At 38.6% G+C, this 27,255-nt stretch overlaps 1 protein-coding gene across 1 annotated transcript in view; it reads right to left on the reverse strand.

The window, feature by feature from the left end:
* LOC103581678 (ectopic P granules protein 5 homolog) overlaps positions 1-25,202 on the reverse strand; it is a gene marked incomplete at both ends in the record, with an annotated part of 29,156 nt that extends 3,954 nt beyond the window's left edge. The window contains 14 exons of the mRNA XM_008563454.1: positions 2,189-2,333; positions 5,901-6,024; positions 7,885-8,106; positions 9,096-9,262; positions 10,162-10,284; positions 11,419-11,529; positions 11,913-12,110; positions 12,342-12,486; positions 13,614-13,754; positions 17,394-17,653; positions 18,315-18,434; positions 20,226-20,390; positions 23,216-23,356; positions 25,035-25,202. Of these exons, the coding sequence (XP_008561676.1) occupies positions 2,189-2,333; positions 5,901-6,024; positions 7,885-8,106; positions 9,096-9,262; positions 10,162-10,284; positions 11,419-11,529; positions 11,913-12,110; positions 12,342-12,486; positions 13,614-13,754; positions 17,394-17,653; positions 18,315-18,434; positions 20,226-20,390; positions 23,216-23,356; positions 25,035-25,202 (2,230 nt within the window). The remainder of the gene's footprint in view (positions 1-2,188; positions 2,334-5,900; positions 6,025-7,884; positions 8,107-9,095; positions 9,263-10,161; positions 10,285-11,418; positions 11,530-11,912; positions 12,111-12,341; positions 12,487-13,613; positions 13,755-17,393; positions 17,654-18,314; positions 18,435-20,225; positions 20,391-23,215; positions 23,357-25,034) is intronic.
* Between the last annotated feature and the right edge of the window lie 2,053 nt (positions 25,203-27,255).

Genomic DNA, 27,255 nt, shown 5'->3' on the forward strand with positions numbered 1-27,255 from the left:
CAACATTATAGGCTATACTCTAAAGAAAAACCAAGGACTTTTTCAAACCCTATATAACTTACCATAAAGGAAAAATTAAGAATAATATTCTGAATACAAAATAAAAGACAGAAAAACATTTAGATTCAGAGCATATTTAACTGTAATCACCACTCTGAACAACAACTGACAAAATATTTGAAGCCAACAAAGCCAATTTAGTTCAAGAAAAAGAATTTGGTATCAAAAATGTGCGAGTGAAATTTTGCCTATGATCACACCCCCAAGTTCAATCATTTGACATAATCATCACCTAACCTGCTATCATCTGAGAAAAACCTGAAACTAATTGTTTATAAATCTAGGCCCTAATTTTGTTTAGGCCCTGTATCAATTGCCAGAAACAAGAGGTAGGATTCTAAGTGGTAATAGCAGGGTCTCTGGAGCCAGACAGCTCTGCTGCATACCAGCTGTGTGGGCACACATTGACAAGTTACCTAACCATTTTACACTTTGGGCTCCTTACCTGCTACACGGGGATAACCTGCATAGCGCTGCTGTGAGGACTGAATTACTGTATGTAAAGTACTGGGACAGGGCCCAGAGCAAACTAAGAGCTTCATAAGTTACTAGCTTAACTCCAGACAAAACAATTAGCCTTTCAGGGCAGTGTTCAGGCAACATGAAAGCACTGCGGATAGGATGGCATGAACAGAAAGCATTCAACAGTTTCCAGATCTACCCACAAATTTCTTCTTCTCGTTTAACAAACTTTCAGGAATAGAAAATGAGACTCTACATGGCTGGGTTAAAGGCAATCTTCATTCCTTCCTCTATATATCTTTCTATTCACTTATTTTCTCAATGAACACATATAACTTTCATAATCAGAAAAAAATCAGGGAAAAAAGAAAAAAGAGAAATGTTGGAGGGAAAAATTTCACAGCCTTAGGGAGACCGTCCAGTGCCTTCATTTTACAGATGAGTAAATTGAAGCCAAAAGAGGTTCTTATTTTTCGTCTTCGCACAACTAACAAGTTGGTTAGTGATAGAGCAGGAATAAGAAATTATTTTTGTCTTTCTCTGAATTACTTCAGTATTCTATTACACTATATATTTCAATATTTTGGTCAATAATTATACCCATAATTTTATTATATGTCCTATATTTGAAAAATATATCCAGTTATTAAAATAGGTGACCCCAAATATCATTTTCTATTATTTTTTGTTGTGAAGTATGTCAGCAACTTTGTAGGTCAAATGGCCTTTTGTGGCCTGGCAAAGAAAACTAACTTAAATTTCTAACACTGTTTTTCTAGAAAACTGTACCATGAGAAACGATTAACTTAGAAACTTTGGGAATATGATCCATTTGTATGGTAAGGATTCCAGGTACAAAGAAAAAGAGTTTATTAAAAAAAAGAAAGACTTCTGAGTTTTAAAACTGCAAACCCAAAATAATTACATTTAAAGCTGCATTTTACACATAGTTCTGTAAGTAAAATGAAATGTCTTTCTAAAGCATCACAGAAAAAATTTAACAACGAGTACACAACTGGTCACTCTCCAGCCACCTTTCCAGCTAAGTATAGCCAGGTGTCTCAGTTTGGGCAACAAGGTGGAATGGGAAAGTCTATGTGCAGCTTCTTGAAAGAGTCCTTAAAAGAAGTGGTCTCACCCCCCTGCCTACTGGAATGTGACTGTGACAGCTTGAGATTCCGCAGCCATCGTGAACAGTGGGTGGACACTTCCTGGCAGAATAGAGGGGAAGCAGGGAGGAGGAGCAGGGGGCCATGGAGGCCTGCAGTGGTCATGAAGCTACCCTACTGCTCTGAACTGCCTGCTTCCAAACTTATTTCTTTTGAGAAAAAATAAAGCTCTATCTTGTTTAAGCCATTACTGCTTGGACTTTTCTCTCACTCACAGCCTAACCTAACTCTAAGTGGTAGACAAGTTAACACTGAACTCCCCAAAAAGCAACTCTCACTGGAGGCATGAAGTGTGTAAACCTTAACCCTCAGCAGCTCTGACTCAGTCAGTCAGTCAGTCATTCAAAGGGACTGATGCTCACATGACTCACCCAACAGAGGATCAGTGAAAAAGCAACTCTCACTGGAGGCATGAAGTGTGTAAACCTTAACCCTCAGCAGCTCTGACTCAATCAGTCAGTCAGTCATTCAAAGGGACTGATGCTCACATGACTCACCCAACAGAGGATCAGTGAAGTCCAGCTGCACTGACAAACTGCAGGGCGTGGAATGGGACTCAAGCTTGGCCTGCGTCCACAAACCAACAGTTTCCTGAAACTCGTGATATATGCGCTCCATGTTCAAATATTCCATCCACAGATCCTGGAATGGAACCACAGTATTTTAACTTTGACAGATGAATCACATATTCATATATAAAACTACACATTTAACTACAAAGTGAACCAGTGAGTTTCAACATGAGGTGGTCCATTCCAAGCTCCCCAGCATTAGGATGAGTTGCATTTAAAATGGCATTAGTCGTGAAACTTTTCTGATTGTGTAACATGATTAGAAAAAAACAATTTTAACATCCCCACTATATATATATTTATAAGTTATATACATATACTACTGAGCTAATAAATTATGTACACTGTAAGACACAGGTAAAAAAACAGAAAATTCTAAAGAGATACAAAGTAAATACACTGAAAATAATCAAATCTGGATTAGATAAAGCCCCTAAATCCAGATAACAATTTACAGGAAATACAGGGAACAGAAAAACATATTAAACTACACCATGAAGGTACAATCAGCAAAATCAAGACTTTGGGGAACCTGTATAGACAAACTACCCAGTTTCTTCAACAAATAAATTGTAAGGGGAAAAAAGTGATAGGGGATGGACCTATATAGATTAAACAGACTTATAAAACATATCAACTAATCACAAAATGTGGATCCAGATTCAAACAAACTGTAAAAATAAATAAAAACTAAACTTTAATGATATTTATGAGATAACTAGAAATTTGAACAATGACTAGATATCTGGTATTAAGTAATTACTGTTAATACTTTTAGATGTAAATGCTACTGAGTTATGTTACTTTTTTATCCTTATCTCTTAAAATCTTTATGTATCAAATGCTCTCTGGGATTATTAGCTCCAAGACAATATGGCAGAGGGAGTGTATGGACTATGGATGAAGCTAGAAACACGGGGGAGGGGGAAAGGGCTTGCCCATTATACTACTCTGCCTGTTTTTCTACATGATAGAATTATTTCATAATAAAAGGTGAAATAAAGACGTAAATTAATAAAATGAGAAAAAAAATAGAAATAGAGGTTCCAGTTCTCTCTTTCCACACTCCAATGGGCTGTCTGGCATATTCTGAACTGTATTTACTTCACTCTGGTGAACACTACATATCAGAATGGTGGAACACCTTCAACAACAACAGCAAAATAAATGTCAAATATCAATGAAAACTAAAAACTACTTCAAATAGTAATAGCAAGTGATCAAATATGGACTATGGTTTTGCAAACCATGATTTACTTTTTTTCTGATTTTAAGTGTTCTACAGGCCCAAGGACTCCTGTAAGCCTAAAAATGTACCTGGCTTCCCAATTAGCACACTGCCATGAAGTTCTAAGTCATTATTTCCAAACCAACCACATGGGCACAAGGCATTCCAGACTCAGAAGAACAGCTCCAAAGTAATAACGATCACAATCCTCGATCCTGTACGCACCCCTGTTCAATGTGCTGCACCAGACCCTCCTACTATATATACATACCTTCTTTAAACAGGGTCACTATGTCACCTTCTGCTCAACAACTATTGGCAGAGGCTAACAATTAGAGAAAATATTAATGATAGGTAAGCAGAGATGTCTTAGAAACCATAAAAATATAAAATAACTCTGAGCTTGAAATATAGACAAAAAAGGTGTTACATATCAAATGGCAAGCAAAGACTAACTTTAAAAAGAGAGAGAAAGCAATTGATTCAGTATCCTGAGGAATAAGAATAAATGTCAGAGAACCAAGAAAGTTAAGGTTAATTTTTAAAAACAGTGACCAAGTACCTACTATGTGCAAAGCCTTGAATAAGGACTTCGGGTGTGGAGTATAAAGAAGAGCTGAGTATGAAACTGCACTGAAAGTATTTCAGGACACCATGATCTCGTATTTATTTTTCCTATTTCTCTGGCCTTATATTCTCAGTCTTACTTCTCTGTGCCTTAAATGTTGTTATTCCTCAGGGTTCTACCTTCAAGTCCTCTTCATAATCTAAACATTTTATTACCATTGAACACACGTTTCTTACACTGCCTTATTCCTGAACCCTAGATCTGTATCTCCTCTCCAGACCAACTCCTCTGGTCCTCTACAGACAGCTCTCTTTGAAGCTCCTCAGTCACCTCCCCTTCTGGTATTCCCTGTCTTTGTAAACAGAATCTCTAGCTACCCAAGTTAGACATGTGCAAGTCCCTGCGCATCTAATCAACCACAAAATCCTACTGATTCTCCCTCAATATATTTTTAATTTATCCATTTTAATCACTGCTGCTATTTCAATAGCTCTCCAAACAAAAACTTCAGAATAAAATCCAAATTCTTTAGAAAGGCTTATATGGCCCTTAGTGATTTTATCCCTATTCATCTCTCTGGTTTCATCTGCTCTGCCCCAGCTGCTATGCTTTCACCTGCACCTCTTTGAATATGCCAAATCCTCTCTCACCTGCCAGGTCTTTACACACACTGGTCTTTCCGCCAATTAGCATCTTTTCTGCCCTTCCCCATCACATGCCTTTCTTTTCAACATGACCAACTCCCATTTGAACTTCAGGGCTCAGCTAAAAAATCCACTCCAGCCCCAGTCTGAATTAGGGGCTGTTAACTCTATGTTCCCACAGCATCCTGTGCATTCCACTCCCACAGTCTTGATCTTGAGATGTAATATTTATTTATTTAGTCCCCCAATTGACAGTAAGCTCCTTGAAGGTGGGGACTCTATCAGATTTCTTTTTCTATCTTTTGCATTAGATACCTGGCACTTAGAAGACACTCAATAAATATTCATGAAAGGAAGAAAAAAGGAAAGAGAGGAAGGAAAAAAGGAAAGAAAATAGAAGAAAGTCAAAGACACCACTGGAGATAAAACAGTACATACAATGTGGAAGTGGGTAAGTTTAAGGATCCGAATGAAAGTCTCTCAAGTCTTAGAAGTTCCTAAATCCCATCCCAGCATTGGGATCAATGCCCAATGGAGTTCAACCCCTAGAAAAAAGGAACTGGAACGTGAGTGATGTCTTCCCCACCACCCCCTCACTCCCTGCTCTGCCCCTAAGATGGCTATAGAAGCCTAAACAAAACTGAGATTAGAAGTTTGGGCCTGAAAAAGGATCACAGACATCTTTGGGTGCCAGAGAGAGGACAGCTTAGGATATATGAAGACTAGAATCATGTGGCTCCAAAAGGGCAGCCAGAACTATGACACTGACAAGCATCTTTGAAGTCAAAAGTGAGCTCCTTGTCTACTCCATGCAATTAGCCTCCTGTATAATGTATGGAACCTTATAAATTTTTAGTGTACTTTTTATGGAAGAAGAGATGATTGCTTAAAAGTATTCAACAGCTGACAATTTAAAATAAGGAAAAATCACAGTCACAGGAAAACTAAGTTTATGAGGTTGTAGAAAGCTCTAGAACAAGCTTCAAGCCCTCTGGCGAGGCCACATTGGGGCTGGAGATTCAAAAGGTAATATCCCTTCAAAATAATCACTCACATGCTGACAAAACCCACAGAAACAATGACCACTCGAGTGACCACCCATTTCCATATCAATAAGTGGTTTTACCATTATGTTATGAACATGACCCATTCAAGTTACATTGAGATATGCTAAAAAAGATATTGTCGTAGTTTCACCTGCTGGTTCTGCATCACTTTTGCTAGCCTGTGAATATCATACTGCTTTGGTAGAGAAGGGATATAGGTATCTCCTTTTTGAAAATTCTCATCTTCTAGCCATAATATATATACATTGAAGAGCCTAAAAAATAAAAACATAATTATATAAAATATAAAAAGATGCGCAGTCAAATGAAGTTTCTCATATATCTAGGAACTCTGGCACTGTTCATAGGAGTAAAGAAAGTCCATAATACAGGAAATGTGTCCAACAACCGCCACAGCTCCCAAGAAACTCATGGTCTGGCAGGGAGACACATCACAGATCATTACAATAAGATGTAGTAAGTCCTAAAACAAAAGCTATAAGGTAGGGGCTCTGAGAACTCCATTATTAAAGTAGAGTTAAATACGGCACAAAGAAATAACTGAAGGTGGTTTTACCACAGACCTAGGATCTGAATTTGGAGCTTTTCTTTCCAGACCAATTCAGTCACAGTAAGCCTTAATGCTTGGAAAAGCGAAAATAACATTCAATTAAGCACATTTTCTGTCCTTCAGAGAAAACATTAAGAGCCATTTTAAACGTATGCATTAGAAGAATTTGCCAGCTTTATGCTCAATGACCATCTCCTGCCTCAAGGAATCACAAAATTCACAGCATGTGTGCACCCTGCTTCTGTTAAAAGAAGGAATAAAACAAAACCAGGCTTTTTAAAAAGTCTCAATTTTCCAGTAAAAACTTTTTTGAAAAATATCATGTTTCCTTTATTTTTATTTAGTTTTGTTGTGTTTTTACAAGGAAGACATTTAGCTAAGATCACTGGTACTTTAAGCAGCTGTTTGCAGCAACAGTACTAGAGAGGTAGTTGGCAATACAGTGCACAAATTACTGGGTGGGGGACCAGGAGGTGGCACAGCTTGGTTTTGCTCAATAAAGTGAAAAATTACCTCCTCTACTTCTGCAACAGTCTGTCTAGAAAGAGAGACATGAATAGGGCTTTGAGGTTCCTAAAGGGAAGAGGTATGCTGTTCTCTCTTCTGCTTCTGATTTGGTGAGATAGATGGCCACTTTATAAATGTACCTCAGGAAAGGGGATTTAAGAGAGGCAGAAGACAAGGTCGAGGGTTCAGATGTCCTCACCGGTCAGCCGTCAAAAAAAAAAATTTTTTTTACTAAGAGGCAGAAGGAAGTATCCTGGCTGATCTAAAATGTCCAAAGAGAAAGTCTTCCACTGGTTAAGCCTGGTTAAAAATAAGTTTTCCTTCAACGGGGCAAGATAAGGGCAGAAATCAATCTGGAGGTCGAGAGTGAGCCCTAAAGGCTGAGGTCAAGCCCGCCTGAGGCCTCAGTGCTAAGTGAACTGCTGGGCTTCCTCACCAAGCTATTTTGTATTCAGGGTTAATTATCAGGAGCAATTTTTTTTAAGTCTTATTTATAAAACTAATATTTGGTTTATCTCAAACTTACTAATGAAAGGTGAATGAATAGTGTGAAGGGAATCCAAATGTAGTCAGAGCTCTTAACCCTTTGGGGGATGCAAACATTGTGCCTGCTTTTATAGCAGTTTTGGGAGCTTACTAATCCGTACCCCCACCCCAGGTGGATCCCTGAATCCCATGGAAGATCTTAAAGAGCCCTGCCCTGGTCATTTGTTTCTTTTAAAGAACTGTTCTTGCAGGTTTTAATAGTTGTTGAACCTGCTATGATGAAATTGTTTTGGTTTCTATTTTTACATAAAGAAACAGAAGAGGATATCAGCCCTCTGATTTATCACTCGGACTCCAGCCAACAGAGGTACATCTGAACTGCTGATTCACTTCTCTTAAGGAAAATAAAAGAGAAACATTTCAAGAAGCAGACCTATACCAAAGCCACCCCCCATGTTCAATCTAACAGGGTTAAGAGATTAAGGGCTAGCAGTTTATAACACAGCTTACTGCTCTAGCACAGTACCAGTGCTACAAACAACAACATGAATGGTTAAGTAACCACGCTCACCTCACAAGTTCTGTGTGCAGCTCTGGTGAAGTCAGGTAACCGGGGGTACCAGCCTGACTCTCTGGCGGCTGTTCGCTGCCCTCTGCTGGAACTCGGAGGGCCTTGCTCGCAGCATGGTGGAAGTCAGCCACCTCAGTCAGACGCCTCTTCATTTCTTTCAACAAATTGATATGAGCAGGACTTTGAAAAAATCTTCTTCCAATACAACCATCTATGGGTAACCTTAAAAAATACAATCACAGATCTATAACCTTTCAACATAAGTGCCTTTCCGTATGGCACAAAGTAGTAGTCAATTAGCAAGGCAATTTACTATGGCTGTGTATATACACCATTAAATTAATACTACCTCAAAGGTTATTTTGAAGATCCAACAAGATGGTGTATAAAAAAGTAGTTTTAAAAAAAACGAAATGCTATGCAAATTTAAGACATCATCACCACACAGAGGTACAGATTTAAAGATGGTTTCCGATATTGAAGAACTTGAAATCTGGTAGAATACAGAAGTGACAAACATCTAAAAGTCATGAGTCAAGAAATGGGGGAGAGCTAGGAATTGAGGTGGAAGCTAGAGAACAATGGTCAGTGACAGTGGACAGTTCCAGCTGGCCAGAGTACCTTCATACCCAGTGGAAATGTTGCACACTCCAAAGCACAACCCCAGGGCTACCAGACACAGCCTGGCCTTTGTCCACACCTGCACTACTCATCACAAGGTCTCCCCACATGAGCCCCACAACAGTCACACAAGCAGCTTCGGTCTGAGGCAGTTTGACCCAGTGGAAATGTTGCACACTCCAAAGCACAACCCCAGGGCTACCAGACACAGCCTGGCCTTTGTCCACACCTGCACTACTCATTACAAGGTCTCCCCACATGAGCCCCACAACAGTCACACAAGCAGCTTCGGTCTGAGGCAGTTTCTCTCCCTTCACATCTCCAGAGGTTCTATGCTAAACCTTGCCCAGTCCCAGGGTGTTGTCTTCACCATGCTGGGTACGAAGGATGGTGAAAAGAAGCCCCCAAAAATACCCCAAACTCAAAAAAGGTCCAGTCTAATAAATGCTAAACAGAAGAGGGAGACCTCCTAGCCAGAGGTTACCGAAGAATGATTCAAACTAACATTACACAGTTTAAGAACACACAGAATCAGAACAGTGAGAAGGCAGGAATGGATTCACAGAAACTTACTACACTTGGTACCATACCCATATTGTGGTCCTGGGCGGTGAAGATAGAGGAGGAAGAACTTCTGCCAAATGAGTGGCAGAAGAGGGTGATCAGAAGGTGTGACCAGGGCCTGATGGGCCCAGCGATAAATCAGCAGCCTCTGGAGGGACGGCACGATGGGGAGCTTCAGCTGGGCCTGGGCTTTCTACAAAAGAGGACACGCTTTGAGCAACCACGAAATGAACACAATTGAAAAGACTTTACTCTGATCCAAATGAAATGCCAAACATTTTGTTTTCAATTCAGTAAGAAAAAAGAAAGTCATATAAAGCACTTCTCCTACCCACTAGCTAACACTTTAACCTCCTTGGTAGCAAGACACATGGGGCAGCTTTTTTTCTGTTAAAACATTTCCACAGATTCCAGAATTGGAATGTGTCTTTAGAGTCTAGTCTAACCAAATTTCCATTTGATATTCCCCTGCATGTACAATGCTATAGTACAAGAGAGTAGAATGATATGAAAACCAGAAGTCCATGTGATTGTGAAACTTTATCAATCTTTTGAAATTTAGATTTTAAAAGGATTTTTAAGAATGATAAATTCCTTAACAGGTTTTGAAACCCAAAACCAGTGTCGATATGATAGTACCTAAAATAGAAGGCCTTTAAATCTAAAGCCTTATTCCAGTCTCTCTCACACTTTAATGAGCTGAAGAATCAGCTAGGGAGTTTTTAAAAATAAATTCCTGGTCCAACTCCAGACTCAGAAACTCAGAAGCTGAGGTCCAGGAATCTGATTTTTAACAAGTTCTCCAGGGGATTCTGATGCATTTGGGACATGATGGCAAGTGCTTGAAAACAGCAATCTCCTTCACACATGTGATGAACACAGCCTTCAATTAATAGGTTGTGACCCTTGTTAAATGAACCTTGGGAAGCAAGTATACACTTCAATTATACAGCTGTAAGTACTGGTTTGTTTCTTGTGTTTCCCAAGCATGACAACAAAAGAAAACACAGAAGTTGAAAAGCTAAGGTGAGTCCATCAGCATCAAAGTGTAAGCCACCTTACACTACTCAAATGCAGAACTGTTATTTGCACCTTCAGAGCTTGGTCAGGGGTAAAACCAGAGTTTATAACCAGTTCCCCTTCAACAACTCTTCGGAGCTGCGAGTCTTCTTCAAAGATGGATTCCATGTTCAGTACCGTCCACGCAAACCAGACCTACAACGACACCAGGTAAAAGGGAGAGGAATGAGCAGCTAACTCCAAATGACAAAATATATCCTGACATTCTGCAAATTAAAATCTTTTCTTATCATTGATCTCAGCCAGCAAATACTCATAGTTTCTAAAATTAACACATTTTTAATACCTATGTATATTCTTGTCACAGGCATAAATTTAGATAAAAGAGATCACTGGAAAATGTTAAATTCCTTTGGAAAGGCTACTTTACCACAAGAAGGATGTTTGTTTACTCAACAATATTTACTGGGAAAGTTCTGTATGTATGAGGGACTGGAAAGAGAGCCAGACATGGGCTCTGCCCTTAAGAAGTTTTCCATCTAGTGGAGTAGACAAGACTAAGATGTAAGTAACCAAAATGGGAAGTGGGCAGTGGTGAGGGCTGAGCCAGGGTAAAGTGCTATATCAGAGAAGGCTCTCCGTAGAAATCAAAGGGAAAGGCACGCCTGGTAAGAGAATCAGCTAGGCAGAGGCAAAGGGGTGGAAAACCCAGAGATGTGTCTGGGTAACAGCAAACAGTTTGTTTCAGCTTGGTCACAAGAGGTATGAGGAAGAATAGGAAGTAAGACTGATAGGAGGCTGAAGAATGTAACTACTGGGTTAAATGGTGAAAAAGAGACATAATTTTACATACAAAATCTGAGAAGTGGTAAAAATGAAAATAATGCTGTTGATTATAATGATGACAATAATCAAACAAGAGCCAACCACTTAGTTAGCACTGACCATGTGCTAAGCACTGTCCTAAATGCTTTACATATAGGTACAATCATGAGGAAACTGAGGATAGACAGGTAAGGAAGCTGCCCAAGGCAAGATTGAAACTCGGGCCGTCTGGATCCAGCACCCACTCTTAACCTCTCTGCCACACTGCTGGGCAGGCTCTGAGTCAGGCCAACTGGAGTCTCATCAACAGCTGTCTGATCCTGAGCCAGCCATGTAACTCCACTGAACCTCAGCTAACTCGTCTGTGAAACAGGAATGGCAATAGTACAACCTCAGCAGAGGGCTGTTGTGAAGATTAAATGAAAAAGTATACTGATACGCAGCAAGCACTAACAATGTTAAAGCCCACAAGTTAATACATGGTCCTCTCAGTGGTTTGCCTACCTGAGTGGGTGTAGCCATGCCCTCCAAGAAGGAAGGAGTGATGTTGCCTGCGACGATCCAGCTCACCAAAGAAGAGAGCAGACTCCGGTCACAGTGGTAACCCAAAGCATTCTACACCAAGGAGATGTGGGGCAGAGAGGAGGCTTTAAAAAAAACCTTAGCAGTGAACTCTCCAAGAATATCAGCAACTATCTCATTACAACAGAAGACTCTGGTAAGCCAGAGATTTCAAGAATGAGTCCACCAGCAGCAACAGTCCCAGGAGTGCATTACAACCAAATGTAATCAGCAGGGCTCTTCCTGCAGTGTCCTTTCATTTGACCTCCCTGGGATCCATGCTGGTGGACTATGAATATTCAGATAAGTCGCCATTAAGGCAAAGCTTTAAAAAGGCAGTGGCCACAGAGTAGTAGTGAGAACTAGGCATTTGAGGGAACCTTTTTAGAAAGCTATTATCAAGCTAGTGTCTGAAAGATAATTCTCTAACAGTTTACCTTATGTTGTTGGTAGAGTAATTTCTGCACACAGTCTTCCTGCATCAGCTGAAAAGCTGTTTTACACAAGTGGTCCATGAGGAAGAGGATGGGTTGTTCCCGGTACCAAAGATGCTGGCTTATAAGAGCCTGAACCCAGAACTCCAATACAGCAACAGGACCCACTTCATTGGGCTGAGTACTTATAGATATGTGTGCCTGTGGAAAGGCTCGGGTGATGTGAAAAGTAACAACCAGCCTCTCATTTTTAAAACACCAACAGAATAATACCTACCTCTACTACAAAGCCCTAATCTGTTGACCTTCTTGGCCAAAGCACTGTGCCAAGTGATTTGAAATGACCAAATCATAAATGTGTTAACACCAGATTGGTATTTTTGGTTGGGAAGATGGGTGAGGGTATTTTTAGGAGCTTGCAAGGGCCCTGACCTGGATCATGCTGTTGAGAAGCTTCACGTTGTCCCCATGGCTGGCTCCCGTCAGATGCTGTGCCACCTTGTGTGTAACCTGCTGTGTGACACCCTGAGGCACACCACTGTCCAAGTGTAGGAACAGCAGGAGGTGTGACAGAAACCTGCCAAGCACACAGGAGGACACGCTTTACCTTCCAATCAGGAGTCAAGAGAATTTCCAGTGGCTTATTACTTATGAAAAAAACAGAAAAATATTAAATTGGTCCCATTTTTAGACCAAAGCACTGTTTAGGGATGCTGAGAAATCTTCAGGAATTTCAGAAGAATAAGGTTGTCACGAATAACATGGACTAAAAGGAATTCTACCTACCTGCAGAAGTATAGTCAACAGATCTAATAAACACAAATACATGCAAGTTAAAGAGCATTAGAGAAAAAAAACACCCAAAGCACCACTATCCCCTCCACATTCCCCACCCCTTCACTAATGAAAGTACAAATGTTTTCTAAATCATTCAGTTCCCAAACTTGCCTAGTGCCCAGGGTGCCAATTATAAAAAAAAAAAAAAATTGGTTCCCTGGCCCCAGACCCTAACCCATTCCTACTACAGTAAAATCAGCAGGAGAGGAGACTGGGAACCTGTATTTAATAAGCTCTCCCCAGTGATTCTCATCACCAGGCAAGTTTGAGACACAATGCTTGAATTGACACAAAATAGGAAAACTGTAACATCCTCCTTGTGTCTGTGAATGCACTACCTGTCCCCTACCATATAGGGCTCCTCCACACTGGGCCTCACCTCTCCTTTCATCACTCTTCATGAGGCTCCAGCCAGATGCTCAACTCCCTGCTCCCTGGATAGGCAGTTCTTTTCCCACTTTTCTACGTATCTTATCTGTTTGCAATACTGCATTACGCACACTGTAGGCAATTAAAAACAACCTCTTGTAATTGTTACAATGGCAAAGCCATTTGCTGCTCAATGTCAGAAGCACTATTCTTTGAGTCTCATGGAAACAACTGCTTTTTCAAATACTAATAAGCTATAATACACAATCCAAAGTAAATGAGAAGGAAAATATCTTTCATGATGATAAAACTAGAATCATTTTTAGAATCACTGTTCATCAATCTGCATTCTAAACTGGGGTAAAGTCTTCTGCCTCATAAAAAATACACTGTTGAAATATTCCCTTTATTTTACTTGAGAAAGCAGAAGACACAGTCACTTGTACTCACTGGGCTGTTTCTAAAGAACAATTCCTGCCACAGACAGAGGATACTTACTGCTCATTCTTCAGAAGGTAATACTGGCAAGGATAGAACAAAGGTACAGTCTTATCCAAGACATGGACCACTGTTCTCAAATGCCTTGACTGGACCAGAATTCCCAACAGTGGGATGCCTTCTGCACAGAACTTCTCAATGCTATGGAAAAAGAAAAAGGCAATGAGCACACAAAGTAGCCAGTTCCTAAAACCATACTCTTCCAATGGGCTATCAGCTGGATCATCTCAGGTCTCCAACACATTCTTCATACCCAATCTTCACACAGAAACAGTAGAATCAGAACTCTGGAATTACAAAGGAACTTAAATGTACATCTAGATATTTACCTTCTAGATGAGGAAGGAAAAGTATTATGCCCAAATTCACATAATTTCCTACAGTAGGGTCAAAATGAGAACCCAGGTTTACAAATTTCTAGTCCAGAGCACTTTTCACTATCCCATTTTGCTTCTCAATTAGTGCTCTCCTTCTCTGGATAAGCCCACAAGGTATATTACAGCAAAAAGAAGATTTGAAAGTGAGCTCAATCTGTCAGTATAAACTGGTAAAATTTCTGAAACCAAACTGGCATGATCTTATTCTTTGACTAACTTCAGAGAATCTATCCTTAAGAAATAATCTCAAACATGGAAAAAACATGAAAGATGATCCATGTAAAGATGCACTTTTCAAATTTACTTAAAACTGCAAAACTCAGAGGCAGAAAATGACTTAAGTAAATTTTTGAAAACTCCATTCATTGGGAATATTATTGCATCATTTAAAAATCATAAATATGATGGCCAAGGGCAACATGGAAAAATACTTCTACCATATGATACTAGGGAAAAAAACATAAAATTTCATACTCATGATTATAACTACTAGAAAAGAAAATTTATTTTTTTTTATTTTTTTTATTTTTTCCTTTTTGTCTTTTTTTACTGATCGGTAACGGGATCGCAACCCTCAGTGTCACGCCCGTACCAGGGACCGGCAACAGGATCGCAACCCTCGGTGTTGCGCCTGCACCGCGCTCAGCCAGTGAGCGGGAACCAGTCTCCACATGGGATCCAAACCCTCGGCGGGAGCGCCACCGCACTCCCAAGCAGCGCACTATCCAGTGCGCCACTGGGCCAGCCCAGAAAATTTATATAGAGGGAAAAAAACACAGATGATGTCACACCAAAATGTTCACTGTATTAGAGCGGTAGACGTGAATAGCTTTTTCTCCATTTTCCTAATTCTGCAGTTTGGTTATATTGCTTTAATTCTAGGGCGGAAAATCATTTCAAAAAATAAACAGTGCAAAGTTTGTGCCACAAGGTAAATACTTGCAATACTAAAAGTAAAAAACAAAGGATATGAAATTATACAAACACTACAGCTCTAAAAGAGATCAAAGAAAAAACAACGGTGATTTGAGCATCACATATTGCACACAGGTATTGACATTCAACTCTGTACCCCACAGATATGTACAATCAACTATGTTACAATAAAAAAAAAAGAAGAAGAAATACTGAATAGATAAACAGAAAAAAAGCAATGTTTTTAGGGTGGGAAAGATTCTGGAGGATTTTCTGACTACTGTTCTCTGTAGTGTTCGTAATGCTATATTCATGTACAGTTTATGTCTCTGCCTACTCTGCCCCCAGCCCCAAGCCCATTCATAGGATTGTTTTAAGTTACTTCTGTACTCTAGTACGTCTACATCGCAGATGACCATGGTGGAGTTTTACACTAGAGGTCAGCCTGAGGGGAAACACTTATTCTCACCCTTGCTCCCATTCAGTATTCAATAATCAGCACTAAACAAATATTTATGTCTAGAAAGAACCCATACCCCTGTCAGTGAATCATAAGCTACCATCCTGGAATGGATACAAGAAATCAGAAAAATCAAGAAACACTTCAGAAAACTGCACTTAAAGAATCCACGTGCCAGAACAGACACTGTTCTAAGCATGTTACATGGTTCTAACTCATTTAAGTCTCATTAAATAAGTCTAATATTATTATCATTCCCACTTTAGAGATGAGGAACCTGAGGTAGACGAAACAGTTAATGACACTAGAGCTACTGGAAACAATGTAAAGAGTGCCTTCCTAAGGCCTGTACCAGGTCTCTCCTCTTCTCTTACTAGTAGCTTTCGAATCTGTCCGGGATTTGGCACTATCAACCACATGATCACCTCCGTTCTCCAACATGTATCTCAGGCTTCAGTCAAGAGTGTTTCCTCAGCATCTTCCCTCCTCCCTCCCTATCCGCTCAGACACCTGATGCTCTTTCCCACAGTCATGCGACCCACCAGCATTTGCTGAATACCTTCTAAGTACAAGTTCTGGAGATACAAGGATGAACAAGACAATGCCCCTATCTTCAAGGAGTCAACAGTCTATGAGAAGAGGGAGCGATTACAATACAATACAGTGACTGTGCTGTTCAGAATGCACAGATGCTGCAGGTGGCAGAAGATGGCCCTGGAACTGAATTGTCAACTGTGGGCACTAAGCACCTGGGGAAGGAACACATCAACACTGTGCTCCTCAGCCTCGAATGTCTTCTCTAAATTAAGACTCCTCTGCAAAGCTCAGCTCCTCCATGAACATATCCTGCTCTACTGATCTCTCTCCTTCCTTTCAGTCTTTCTGCTCATATTCTAGGTGGTTCTCAGTGCAGGATATACCTTAGTGTCATCCATAGAACCAGCTCCCAAACCAATTAAACCAGGATTCTCACCCTCTTCCTTGCACTGGCATTTTTAAAAAGGGTCTCAAAGAGCAGCCAAAGCTGAGAACCACGGCTCTATACATATCATTCAGCCCGTGATTATAAGTATATTCTACAATACTGCCAATTGTTTTATACCTACCAATGGACTGTCAACAACCTGTGGGAAGTTATCTAATAATTCCATATTTCTCCTTCTCCATAGCACAAGGCTGAACATAACAGCTGAAGGACAATGGTGTCCCATTGAAATTATACTTACTGTTGAAATGAGGACGCTAAAAAGAAAGGTGTTACAAGTGAGTCTAAAACACAAGAATCAGAAAGCACAGGTCAAAAAGGCTTTAGAAAAATGGACAGACTAGAAAAAAATTAATATTTTATAGGAAAAGGATCTTTAAAGAAAAGGATTTTTAACCAACTGAGAATTCACTCACGCATTCAATTATTTACTGCGCCTGTTACAATCTTCATCAGTAGGAATAAAATGTTAACACAAGACGAACACCATTCCTGGGTACTGACCTCATACAAGTTACATACATAACAGGATCCCTGAGAAGATTAAATAGACAACTGCTCTATGGTGTAAGAAATGTTCCAGTGGAAGAAATACAGACAACTACAGGCTCATACCAGAGTCAGGCATGTGACCTGATCAAGCATTTCATTCTCTTGGTCAGGTGTAGTCCTTTAGCTAAGGAGACTGAGTTGGGCTGCCATCGCTTTCTTTAAAAATTCACTATTCATTATTCAAATCATTTTCATTTGATCATTATTCTGAGGAAGATCATACAAATTTACTGCTGACATAAACATTCCTTTCTGGGTCACAGGTATAGCTCTCTTCATAATGTAACAAGGTGGTTTTCTGGTACAAATCTGTCTTATGTGAATTTGGGCATTTCTCCTTGATAAGCTATTAATCAAGGCTTATTATTTGGCCCTAATTATACTTCAATAGGTTTGATGGAGGCCTCAGACCTTGGGATGTGAAAAATGAAATTTCAGAACTACTACCTATGAGGTTCAACAACCCTACAGGTTCAGGCCAAACACTGTACCTGTGGCCCACAGCCGTCATAGATAAGGCTAGGTAAGAGCCGAGGGGCATGCCCGCTTTCACAGCCTTCAAGAGAGGATGAAACGTCGGTGACTCTGTCATGTCAGGCACCGTGCTGGAGAAGGGAACAGTTGGACAATTCTGCTGTGCTCCATAATCATTTTTGTGCAGTTTTAACCTCAAGATCAAATTCCAGGCCCATTGGTTAAATGAGGTCTCAGGTGTCTCTCCGTATCGAACAATACTGGCCAGATATGAAACCTAAAACGATTATTTATTTTAAGCCACATTAGTCCCACACAAATTAAATCAGTAAAGTCATATCCATCCATCTCCTTTTGTGATCAAAAATGCCCTCATAAGAAAGGTATATACTACTTAATGGTCTTCGATTAATGTTTATTGCACTACATTAAAGCTACTTCTCACAACTGACCAGTTCCACTTACTTGCTGGTCACTCTGTGAACCTGATCTTAGCTCAAATAAAAGAGAACTGACATAAAAGTTGACACTCACCAAATGGAATGCTGATAAATAAGTTTAAGAATCAGGGTAAGGGGTCTCATTTATAATATTTGCCAATTTTGGTGGTGTAAAAATACCCACCACGGCCAATCTCAAGCTACTAACAGTTTAACAGCCTGGCTTGCAAGGTTCCTGAAAATTTAACAGCCAGTTCTCCCAAGCCAGTACAAGAGAGCTCTGGAATACAACTATAGCTCAACTCAAATCCCTAATATTAAAATGGTCACAGAAAGGCTACTTCTTAAAGAAAAAGTTTCACCCAATCATAAAAATCAATTTTAATATTTTAAATTGCAAGAAATGTTCTTAGGAAATCTAAGAGCAAATATGATTACTTTATCTGCCCAGGCCATTCATAAAGATTTATGTTTTCAATACAGAAGAGAATTAAATACCTGCTTCATACTTTCAGAAAGAATCCCAGCATATGGCTTCTGCGCAAGGTACTTCTGATAAGCTTCAAGAACCATTAAAGCCACTTCAACATGGACTGCTTGATCCAGATGAAGGGTACCCTTTTAAGAGAAAAATAATCACAAACATACCATCTTTTTTTTTGTTTTGGGGAGTTTTTTGTACCTTTGAACCAAAAGATTAGGCAGAATAGTAAAAACTTGGATGCAGAAGCCAAATTTTCCAAAAAACACATCTCCTAATAGTGAAGTTATAAAATTATGATAGGAAAAAACTGAACTCTTCAAAGAGCCATTACACTGCACCTATGTAGGTTTGAACCTGAGTCATCCCTCGCCCCAGCCAAAAAAGGTATCTTTGAATGTAATCCCCCATCCCACCCTAGAATCTCTACAAAGACTTTGACTTATAGGTTAAGGGCACTGCCACAAACCAGGAAGATGCTTAATTAGTATTAAGTAAATAAGAAGATTTTTAATAAAATAAGCCTGCATTCCCTTTTCTTGTTCTATTATCAATGAAAATAAGATGCTCTACAACATAGGTAAAATATTCCTTCTGGAGCCCAAAGTTGCCTACTAAATTTCCCACCCGATCCTCCTTTGCAGTCTGAAGAAATATATTCCTTAACTCTTTCAAAGAAGATGACCTTCCTAATTCTACAACATAGGTAAAATATTCCTTCTGGAGCCCAAAGTTGCCTACTAAATTTCCCACCCAATCCTCCTTTGCAGTCTGAAGAAATATATTCCTTAACTCTTTCAAAGAAGATGACCTTCCTAACTCTAACAAAAGAGTGAGGGGACTCTCTAGTGGAGTCTTCACGCAGCTCTCTGGGAGAGGGGAGGCTGGGGGATTCTGTTCACAAGTCAGGGAATATGAAGGTGGAAAACAGCCCCCTGTAGCTCTCACCCACCAGCACCTCCATGAGATGAACCATGGGTAGTCCCAGGTGGTCAGGCACACCCTAGAAGAGAAGCTCCCTGACTTCAGTCTTCTCATGTGTACAACAGGCATCATGTTAATACAAACCATACAAGATGGCCTAGAGTACTAAATGACTTGCTGAGAACAAAAGCTGGCAGACAGCTGTAGAGGGCTGAGTTCTCTACCACTTTCTCCTTACAATGTTAATATTTTGATCAAGGAGCTAACTAATAATACCTATTAGTTAAATAGAGGTAAAGAGGCAGGAAAGGCTTTATTTAAACAGTCAAAATCACTTCACATTGCATCTTTGGAGACATATGATATGTAGCAAACCCTTAATAACAAACCATTAGTAACTATACCACTGAGTTCTTAACATGTGTCAAGAACTGTCCTAAATGTCTGATGTGTTCTGACTTGCTGAATCTTTACAACAACCCTATGAGGTATGCCTACATACATCAATGTTTACAAATGAGCAACCAAGGCTCAGAGAGTTTAGGAAACTTGCTCAGGGGCACACAGCCAGGAGGAGGCAGAGCTGGGAACAGAACCCAGATAGGCTAGCTCAGAGCTCAGGCTCTTAACCAATACACAGTGTTTCAGAAGACAACTCTGGCAATGACATGCAAGACAAACTGCAGGAGGAAGAGAGACCAGAAGCTGGACAGGGAAAGAGGCAATTAGGAGAAAGTAAAGTAACTAGCCAGAGACAAAACAACACATACATATGGTCTAAGGAAAAAGGGAAGAATTTTCAATGTGGAACAATTTATCTTCATTTAGAGGATGTTCACTATGCAAAACAGAATTAAAGAGAAGATTCTAAACTCTGACACAGCTAAATGAATTTGCAGACCTTGCAAATGATACTCTGAAACATTAATGTTTTGAGAAGATGCTTCCTTGAAAACTGATACATGTAGAACCTCCTGTCTCTTGGGAACAATTTTAACACATACCTGTTGAGCAAATCCCCAATTCAGTCCTTCTAGAATAACACAGGCCAGTTTATTCTTCACCACTGTCAGACTGTAATTCAATAACCAATCTCGAATCACAGTTATCTCCGAGGCAGAAGGTCGCCAAAGATACAAAGGCAGTTCTTTAAACAAGTATAGAGAAACCTTATTAAAAAGAAGACAATAATCATTACAATCAAGACTTAAGGATAATCCTATATTACTGTAACACTACATTATTAAACTGCTTGCAAAAATTTTTCTCCAAGAGGAAGTGGGGTTTTGTTGGATTTTTAGATAAGTGAAATGGAAATCATGGACGCCCAAATCAAATGAGTATTAATATTGATGATGATACACTGAAAGCACATTTTGCAGTCCTTTGTAATCTTTTTTTTATATGTAAATTGGTAAGTTTCAGTTTAGGTAAACCACTATACTAAGACACAAATTTAAAGTCATGATAAATAAGGGAGTGGCCATTCATTTTACAAAAATTTTAGCACTTTCTCCTATTTTATGCATTTTAAAGGATATTTCTATGAGCTTCAAAGCAAACTGGGGCAGGGAGAGGAACAGACAGGAGTAGAGATGAAACAAGATCAACCAGCTGTTGAAACTAGATAATGGGTACATAGGGATTCATTATAATATTCTCCCTACTTTATATAAATTTGAAATATCCCATGATAAAAAGTTTTAAAAATCCTCTTCACATAAAGTCTACAGCACCACTTTTTTAATAATATATCTATTAAAAAAATTATGATAAATCTGGATTCCCTTATTCCAATTTGTTTTAAGGGAGACTGAGCAGAAGATCAATTCATTTTATAATGCCTAGAACAGTGCTGTCCAATGGAAATATAATGCAAGCCAAAAATGCAATTTTAATTTTTCTAATAGCCATATTTTTTTTAAAGTCAAAAAACCTTCAAAACTCAGTCAGTATTTTGTACTGGAGCACATTCCAGTTTGGACTAGCCATATTTCAAGGGCTCTATAGTCATATGCGGCTACAATATCAGACAACACAGGTCTAGGACATACCTTCTAGTGTTTTTCAGGTTCTGCACTGTTCCAAATTGAAGCCAAAACAAAATTTGAAAGAACAGTAGAAAGAATTTTTATTAAATAAACTTTTCTTTTCTTTCCTTTATTTTTATTGTGTGTGTGCATTTACTTAAATTTTCACAAGGACTAATTAAAAAAGATCTTGATTATTCTGAATAAAATGGTAAAATGGTAATTTTAAAAAAGAAAAGTCCTACTTTACCCTGTAAGTATGTGACAGAAAGAAAAATAGTGGTGCTGGAACAATCAATATAGCATTGAGATCTGTCCAGAAAAGCATCTATGTCTATGTAAAATAATGGTATGGCACAATAGCCGCCCATCGAGAATGAAAGTGGGTTTATCGTGAAAGACCCTAGAGTCATTAAAAGATTAACAAGAAAATATTACAAAGAACTCAGTGCCAATACATTCAACTAGTTAGATGAACCGTGAAAATCCCTTTAAAATCATAATGTACCAAAACTGACTCAAGAAAAAATAATCAAAAATATTCAAAGTCATCATATTCATCTGAAGGCATAGGGGACTTGAACAAGGCCCTCCAAAAACCTGAGCAAGTTCACAGTGCACAATGGAACCACACATATAAACTGAGAGTGGAGGCATCTTACAGAAAACGTGTTCTAAAAAACATTATGGTTCCAATTTTTACATTTAAAGTTAGGCATATCTCTGGGCACAATTTACTACCAGAAGTATTATTGCCAAATTAAAAATGAAAGTGTAGCCAAAAACAGAAAAACACTTGAGAGAGAAATGTCATCACAGCAGGACACAGTGTTTTACTTAAAAGGAGAAAGTACCACGTACTGCCACTATGGAAAACAGTATGGTAGTTCCTCAAAAATTAAAAATAGAATTACCACATGATCCAGCAATTCCATTTCTGGGTATATACCCAAAAGAATCGAAAGCAAGGTCTCAGAGATATTTGTACACTCATATTCATAGGAGCATTATTCACAATAGCCAAAAGGTAGAAGCAACACAAGTGTCCATTAATGAATGAATGGATAAACAAAATGTGATATATGCATACAATGGAATATTATTCCAGCTTAAAAAGGAAATTCTGACACATACTACAACATGGTTGAACCTTGTAGACGTTATGCTAAGTGAAATAAACCAGTCACGAAAAGACCACATATTATATGATTCCATTTACATAAAATGTCTAGAATAGGCAAATCAATAGAGACAGAAAGCAGACCAGCAGTTGCTTAGGGCTGGGGGAGATGGAAGAATAGGATGTTGTAACTAAAGTGTATAAGGTGTCTTTCTCAGGTGATAAAAATGCTGCAAAGTTGATTGTGGTGATGGTTGCACATATCTGTGAATATACTTAAAACCACTGACTTGTACACTTTAAATAGACGCATTGAATGGTGTATGAATTACATATCAAGAAAGCTGTTTTTAAAAACTACATGAAGATTGCAAAAGGGATTGTGACAAATGACAGAAATAAACTGTATCTGTGTCTTGCTCAACTAAAATTACTACGTTTAATTTTGTTTTTGACTGATTTCACATAGGGCCTTCTTTCATAGTCACAGTTGTTTTTTCTAAGCATAAAATATAAGAATTGTGAAAGCCAAACAAACTATGAAATAAAAACTGTTAATTAACTACAGATTATAACTAAATGAAAACCTGTTATTGAAAGAAGTGGGAAAGTCAACTTTGAGGAGTTTTGAGAGAAACAATCACAGCTTTGTATAAGCAGCAGCTAATCCCAAGTTGGCATGGAGACTGGCACACAGTAAATGTTAGTTCCTTTCATCCTGTTGTGCCCTTAAGTGACAGAGTCATTCCCACCAACCTTCCTATTTTTACCATTGTTCCATTACTTCAGGATTTTTTTTAAAAAGGAAAAAAAAAAAGCAAAGAAACAAATTCAGTGCTCTTACCATTCCAACCTGGTCAATGGTTTCTTGAACTCTATCCAAAAGGATAGAAATTATCTCAGGGTGAACAGCTGTGATGGCCCCTAAAAGCTCTCGACCAACCTTTGAAAAAGTCTCTCTGGTGGACAGGGTAACATAAGATACCTAAATGGAGGGAAGGGAGGAGATGGTACTTTTAATACCAATTATCAGTCTAAAACACATTTCCATGGTTTTTTAAGTAAAGCAGAAAGAATCTCACATTGAGCCTCAGTTCACACCATTTTCAAAAAGATGTCGAAACTTCAGATAGCAAACTGTCTGCCATAACAACTGGAAGGTTGGAGGAAAGGGGATCTAGGGAAATGGCAACTATTTATAACAGCCGCTTCAAGTGCTGGATTCAAAATATATCCCAAAGTTTGTCAGTAGCAATAAAACAGTCCCTTCGTGTCAAAACTTTTTTAAATTTGAGGATATCACTAAAATGATGGAAATCAGAATACGTTTCATGGAAATGCCTATTCTCTCCTACAAAATAAGACCCCTAACTGAAAAAGCTTCCAAAATTTCAGTGTTTAACAGCTCCTCTTGAACAGTGCCTTTCAAGCCACAGGTTACAATCCATTTTTTTTAATACAAAGAAATACAACAGAAAAGTAAGAGAGAGTAAAATAGAATAGAAAAATGTGACAGTGCATCAAAGGAAGATTAAGTATTGCTTCAAATACGCGTACACACAGGATCAGAACATAATACAGAATGTAATTTGTACTATAACTCCTGGTCAAAATACTGGAAACATTATTCAAGAGCATAAATATTACCTTAGCAATAGATCTTGAGAATGTCACTTAATGTATGTGAAAATACAACTTTTCCCCATATTTTTTTCAGACCCTGAAGACAGTCTTGAATTCCAGATCCATCCGGGTCTTAACTTCATGCTTGAATTGATCACAAAGTTACAAGTATAGGAAAAGCTAAATAGAGTATGTGACCATAGAAAGAATTTTAAATCATCCAGGTCTCTCACTCTCAAAGTGGAGTAATAGGGGAGGATAATAAACTCAGAGAATCTTCTTTGAACATAATTTTACTTGAATATACTTAATACTTTATAGAGAGATATTTTTTATAAAGAATAACAGATACATGACAGTCCAAAATGCAAAATGTGCATGGCTTTTTAAATATAGACGGAATTCCAATGAAAGTTTTGGTAGCCACTTTGAGCTAGTCCCTAGACACTAAGGAGTCCAAAGTTTACTCCCTTCCACCATTAGGGATGGCTCAGTGAAAAAGTGAATAGAGTTAGGTTCTCAGCCCAGCCTGTCATTTTACAGATGAGGAAAATGAAGCCCAGAGAGAAAAGATAATTTCTGACGTGAGATGGGCAACTAATAGCAGAGTTTAAACAAAATTCATGCTTCGAACTCCAGGTTCAATATTCTTTCTACTGTCTCATTTAAAATGGCTTGGAAACCAGGCTTCTGTATTACTGGCAGGGGTGGAGGAATGGAGTTTGGGGGAGGGGTGTTGAGGAAAACATACAGTATAAAAGCTACAAGTGTCAGGCTGTGCTAGATTGCCTATTCCTTACCAAAACTCATGCATCAGATGTCAAGAGATAGCAGTGAGTCAAAGAATGGTACGATTTTCATTTCAATACTCCCAATAGCAAAATGATGTTCCTTTGATTCTCTATCCCCTTCCATGAGTATAGACAGTAGCTCAACACTCATAAGCCACATTTTTTTAAGAGCAATCCCAAAAGAATCAACAGATGGACAACCCGAAAGAAAACATTTTTTAGCTGATTTTAAAAACTTCATATTCTAACCTCATATATCTCCAGAACAATAATTTTTATGAAGTCTTCATCCATGTTGGTTCTTCTGGCCTGAGCCATTTGAGCAAAGGTAGTCAGAAGACAAATCACTTCCGAGCTATTCATGGAAGAAAGACACTTCTCAAAGTTCACAAAGTGTTCTGGGTCTGCAAGTTCATATCAAGAAGATTAAAATGGGGAAAGAATAAATTTATATACTTTAATTATACTCTTCCAGAGAGAAAGAATTAATTACTCTTCCAGAGAGAAAGAGAATATTAAAAGAAATATTAAGAAAATATTAAGAAATATTAAGAAAATATTAAAATTAAAAGATATTTAGAAATATTGAAAGATACAAAAGTTCTTACACTGTTCCAAAATAAATTTCTACAGGCATAAAGAAGAAGGACGAACCAGATGGCCTCTGTAATTCCAATGAATTCTAAATATAATGCATTCTCACAGGAGACATTTAACATCTCTAAGACTCAGTTTCCTCATATGTCTCAAAAGGTTATTTAAGAAGATTAAATGGCATGTCACTGGTAAAGTGCTTTGTTAACTGCTTTGTTACTGTCACTAGGTGAGTAACCTGGAAAGACAGTACTGCCAATTTAAAAGGGACATTAGAAGCTACTTGGTAATTGTCAACCAAATGAGTGAAGACCCTAATAATGAAAACTGCAATGTTTAGCAAACTATGCAGCACAAACATGGCATTCCAAACAAAAGAGATTTGCTTATAAATGAAAATTTGGGGCAAGAAATTAGTTATAACCATGACTGGAACTCTTGATGAATGTAATGATATATATGTTTTCCCTATTTCTCAAAGTACACCATGTGTGCAATATTACACTCTGTCACTAGGGGGCAGTATTCACAACTTTGCAATACATGACAGAAAACTAGATGTCACAAAGGCAATTTTACAAAGGGAAGGGAAGAAAAGCCCATTTAAAATACATACCCCTGATGGAACTTTTCACAGTAAGAAGGCAACAAGCCAACAATTTTTTCATATTTACACATTTCAGAAATTAAAGGTAGTTCACCAAATTTTCTGTATTTTCAAAATAACTCTATGGGGCACTTACCAAACCAATTTTCATTTCCCATCCCCAGATTGGGTTTATAATGGAAATTATTATACAGAGCATTCTCAGAATAATGAAAATTGGAGTTGCCATTCTAACTTACAATGTTTTAAGGTACATATCAAGGGAGAGGCCTCACATGCTAAAGAACAAATAAGAACAAATGAGAAAGAAAATAAATTTCTAATTAGCTTTTAGAACATTAACTTTAAGGACAAATCAGATAAACACAGTCTACATTTATTTGTCATTAAATTTCTAGTAGTCAGAATGTTGATTATAGTAGAAACAAACAAACAAAAAGAAGCCAAATTAAAACAAGCCAATTCTTAACAATCACTGTTGAGAAGTCTGCTAGTTAGGAAATGTTAAAATTAACAGTTGAAATTTGTTCTCTGAAACTGTGGTTTCAGGCTCACTCTATCCCCATTACCACAGATAAATAAGAATTGGCTATAAAGAATAAGAATTCTGGCATTTACTAAATATAAAACATGTTAGGAAGGTAAAACAAAAAGTCTCATTCTCCCACAAACTCAGTAGCAATCAAGTCTCCCAACAAAATTTAGAAGATGAAAAAATAGCAAATTAAAGCAAGAGGATTCAATTTTGCAAAGACCACGCTCTTTAACTTAGGTTAGAACCTAATAAAACAAATGAAGTGTCTCTACTGCGTCACAGTAATTCATGTCCCAGGTGATAAAGGACATAAGAGAGATAAAAGAAAAGTGCTATGGTAGCCATGAGTCGAGTCCCAAGAGAAAACTTCCAGCAGCGGGATCCAAAGTCCCATGGTGAGGCAAGGCTGGTACTGCCTCTTTCACGGTCTGGAATCACATCCATTACAGAGCAGACCTGTTCAACAGCTACATCTGTCACAAGTGCTTAACACGGAGCCTGGCAGATAGTAAGTACTCAATGAAAGGAGATGACACTACAAAGGAGACCTAACCAAGACTAAATTGTACAAAGCAGTGCTACTAAACATACCGGGCACTTGCAAAGGAAATGTCTGTTTCTGGGGCCGGCCCGGTGGCGCACTGCTACAGTGCGCCACTTGGGAGCTCGGCGACCCTCCCGCCGAGGGTTCGGATCCCACATACAGACCGGCTGCTCACTGGCTGAGCAAGGTG

This window comes from Galeopterus variegatus, unplaced genomic scaffold, assembly GCF_000696425.1.
Source record: "Galeopterus variegatus unplaced genomic scaffold, G_variegatus-3.0.2 Scaffold13666, whole genome shotgun sequence".
Taxonomy (NCBI): domain Eukaryota; kingdom Metazoa; phylum Chordata; class Mammalia; order Dermoptera; family Cynocephalidae; genus Galeopterus; species Galeopterus variegatus.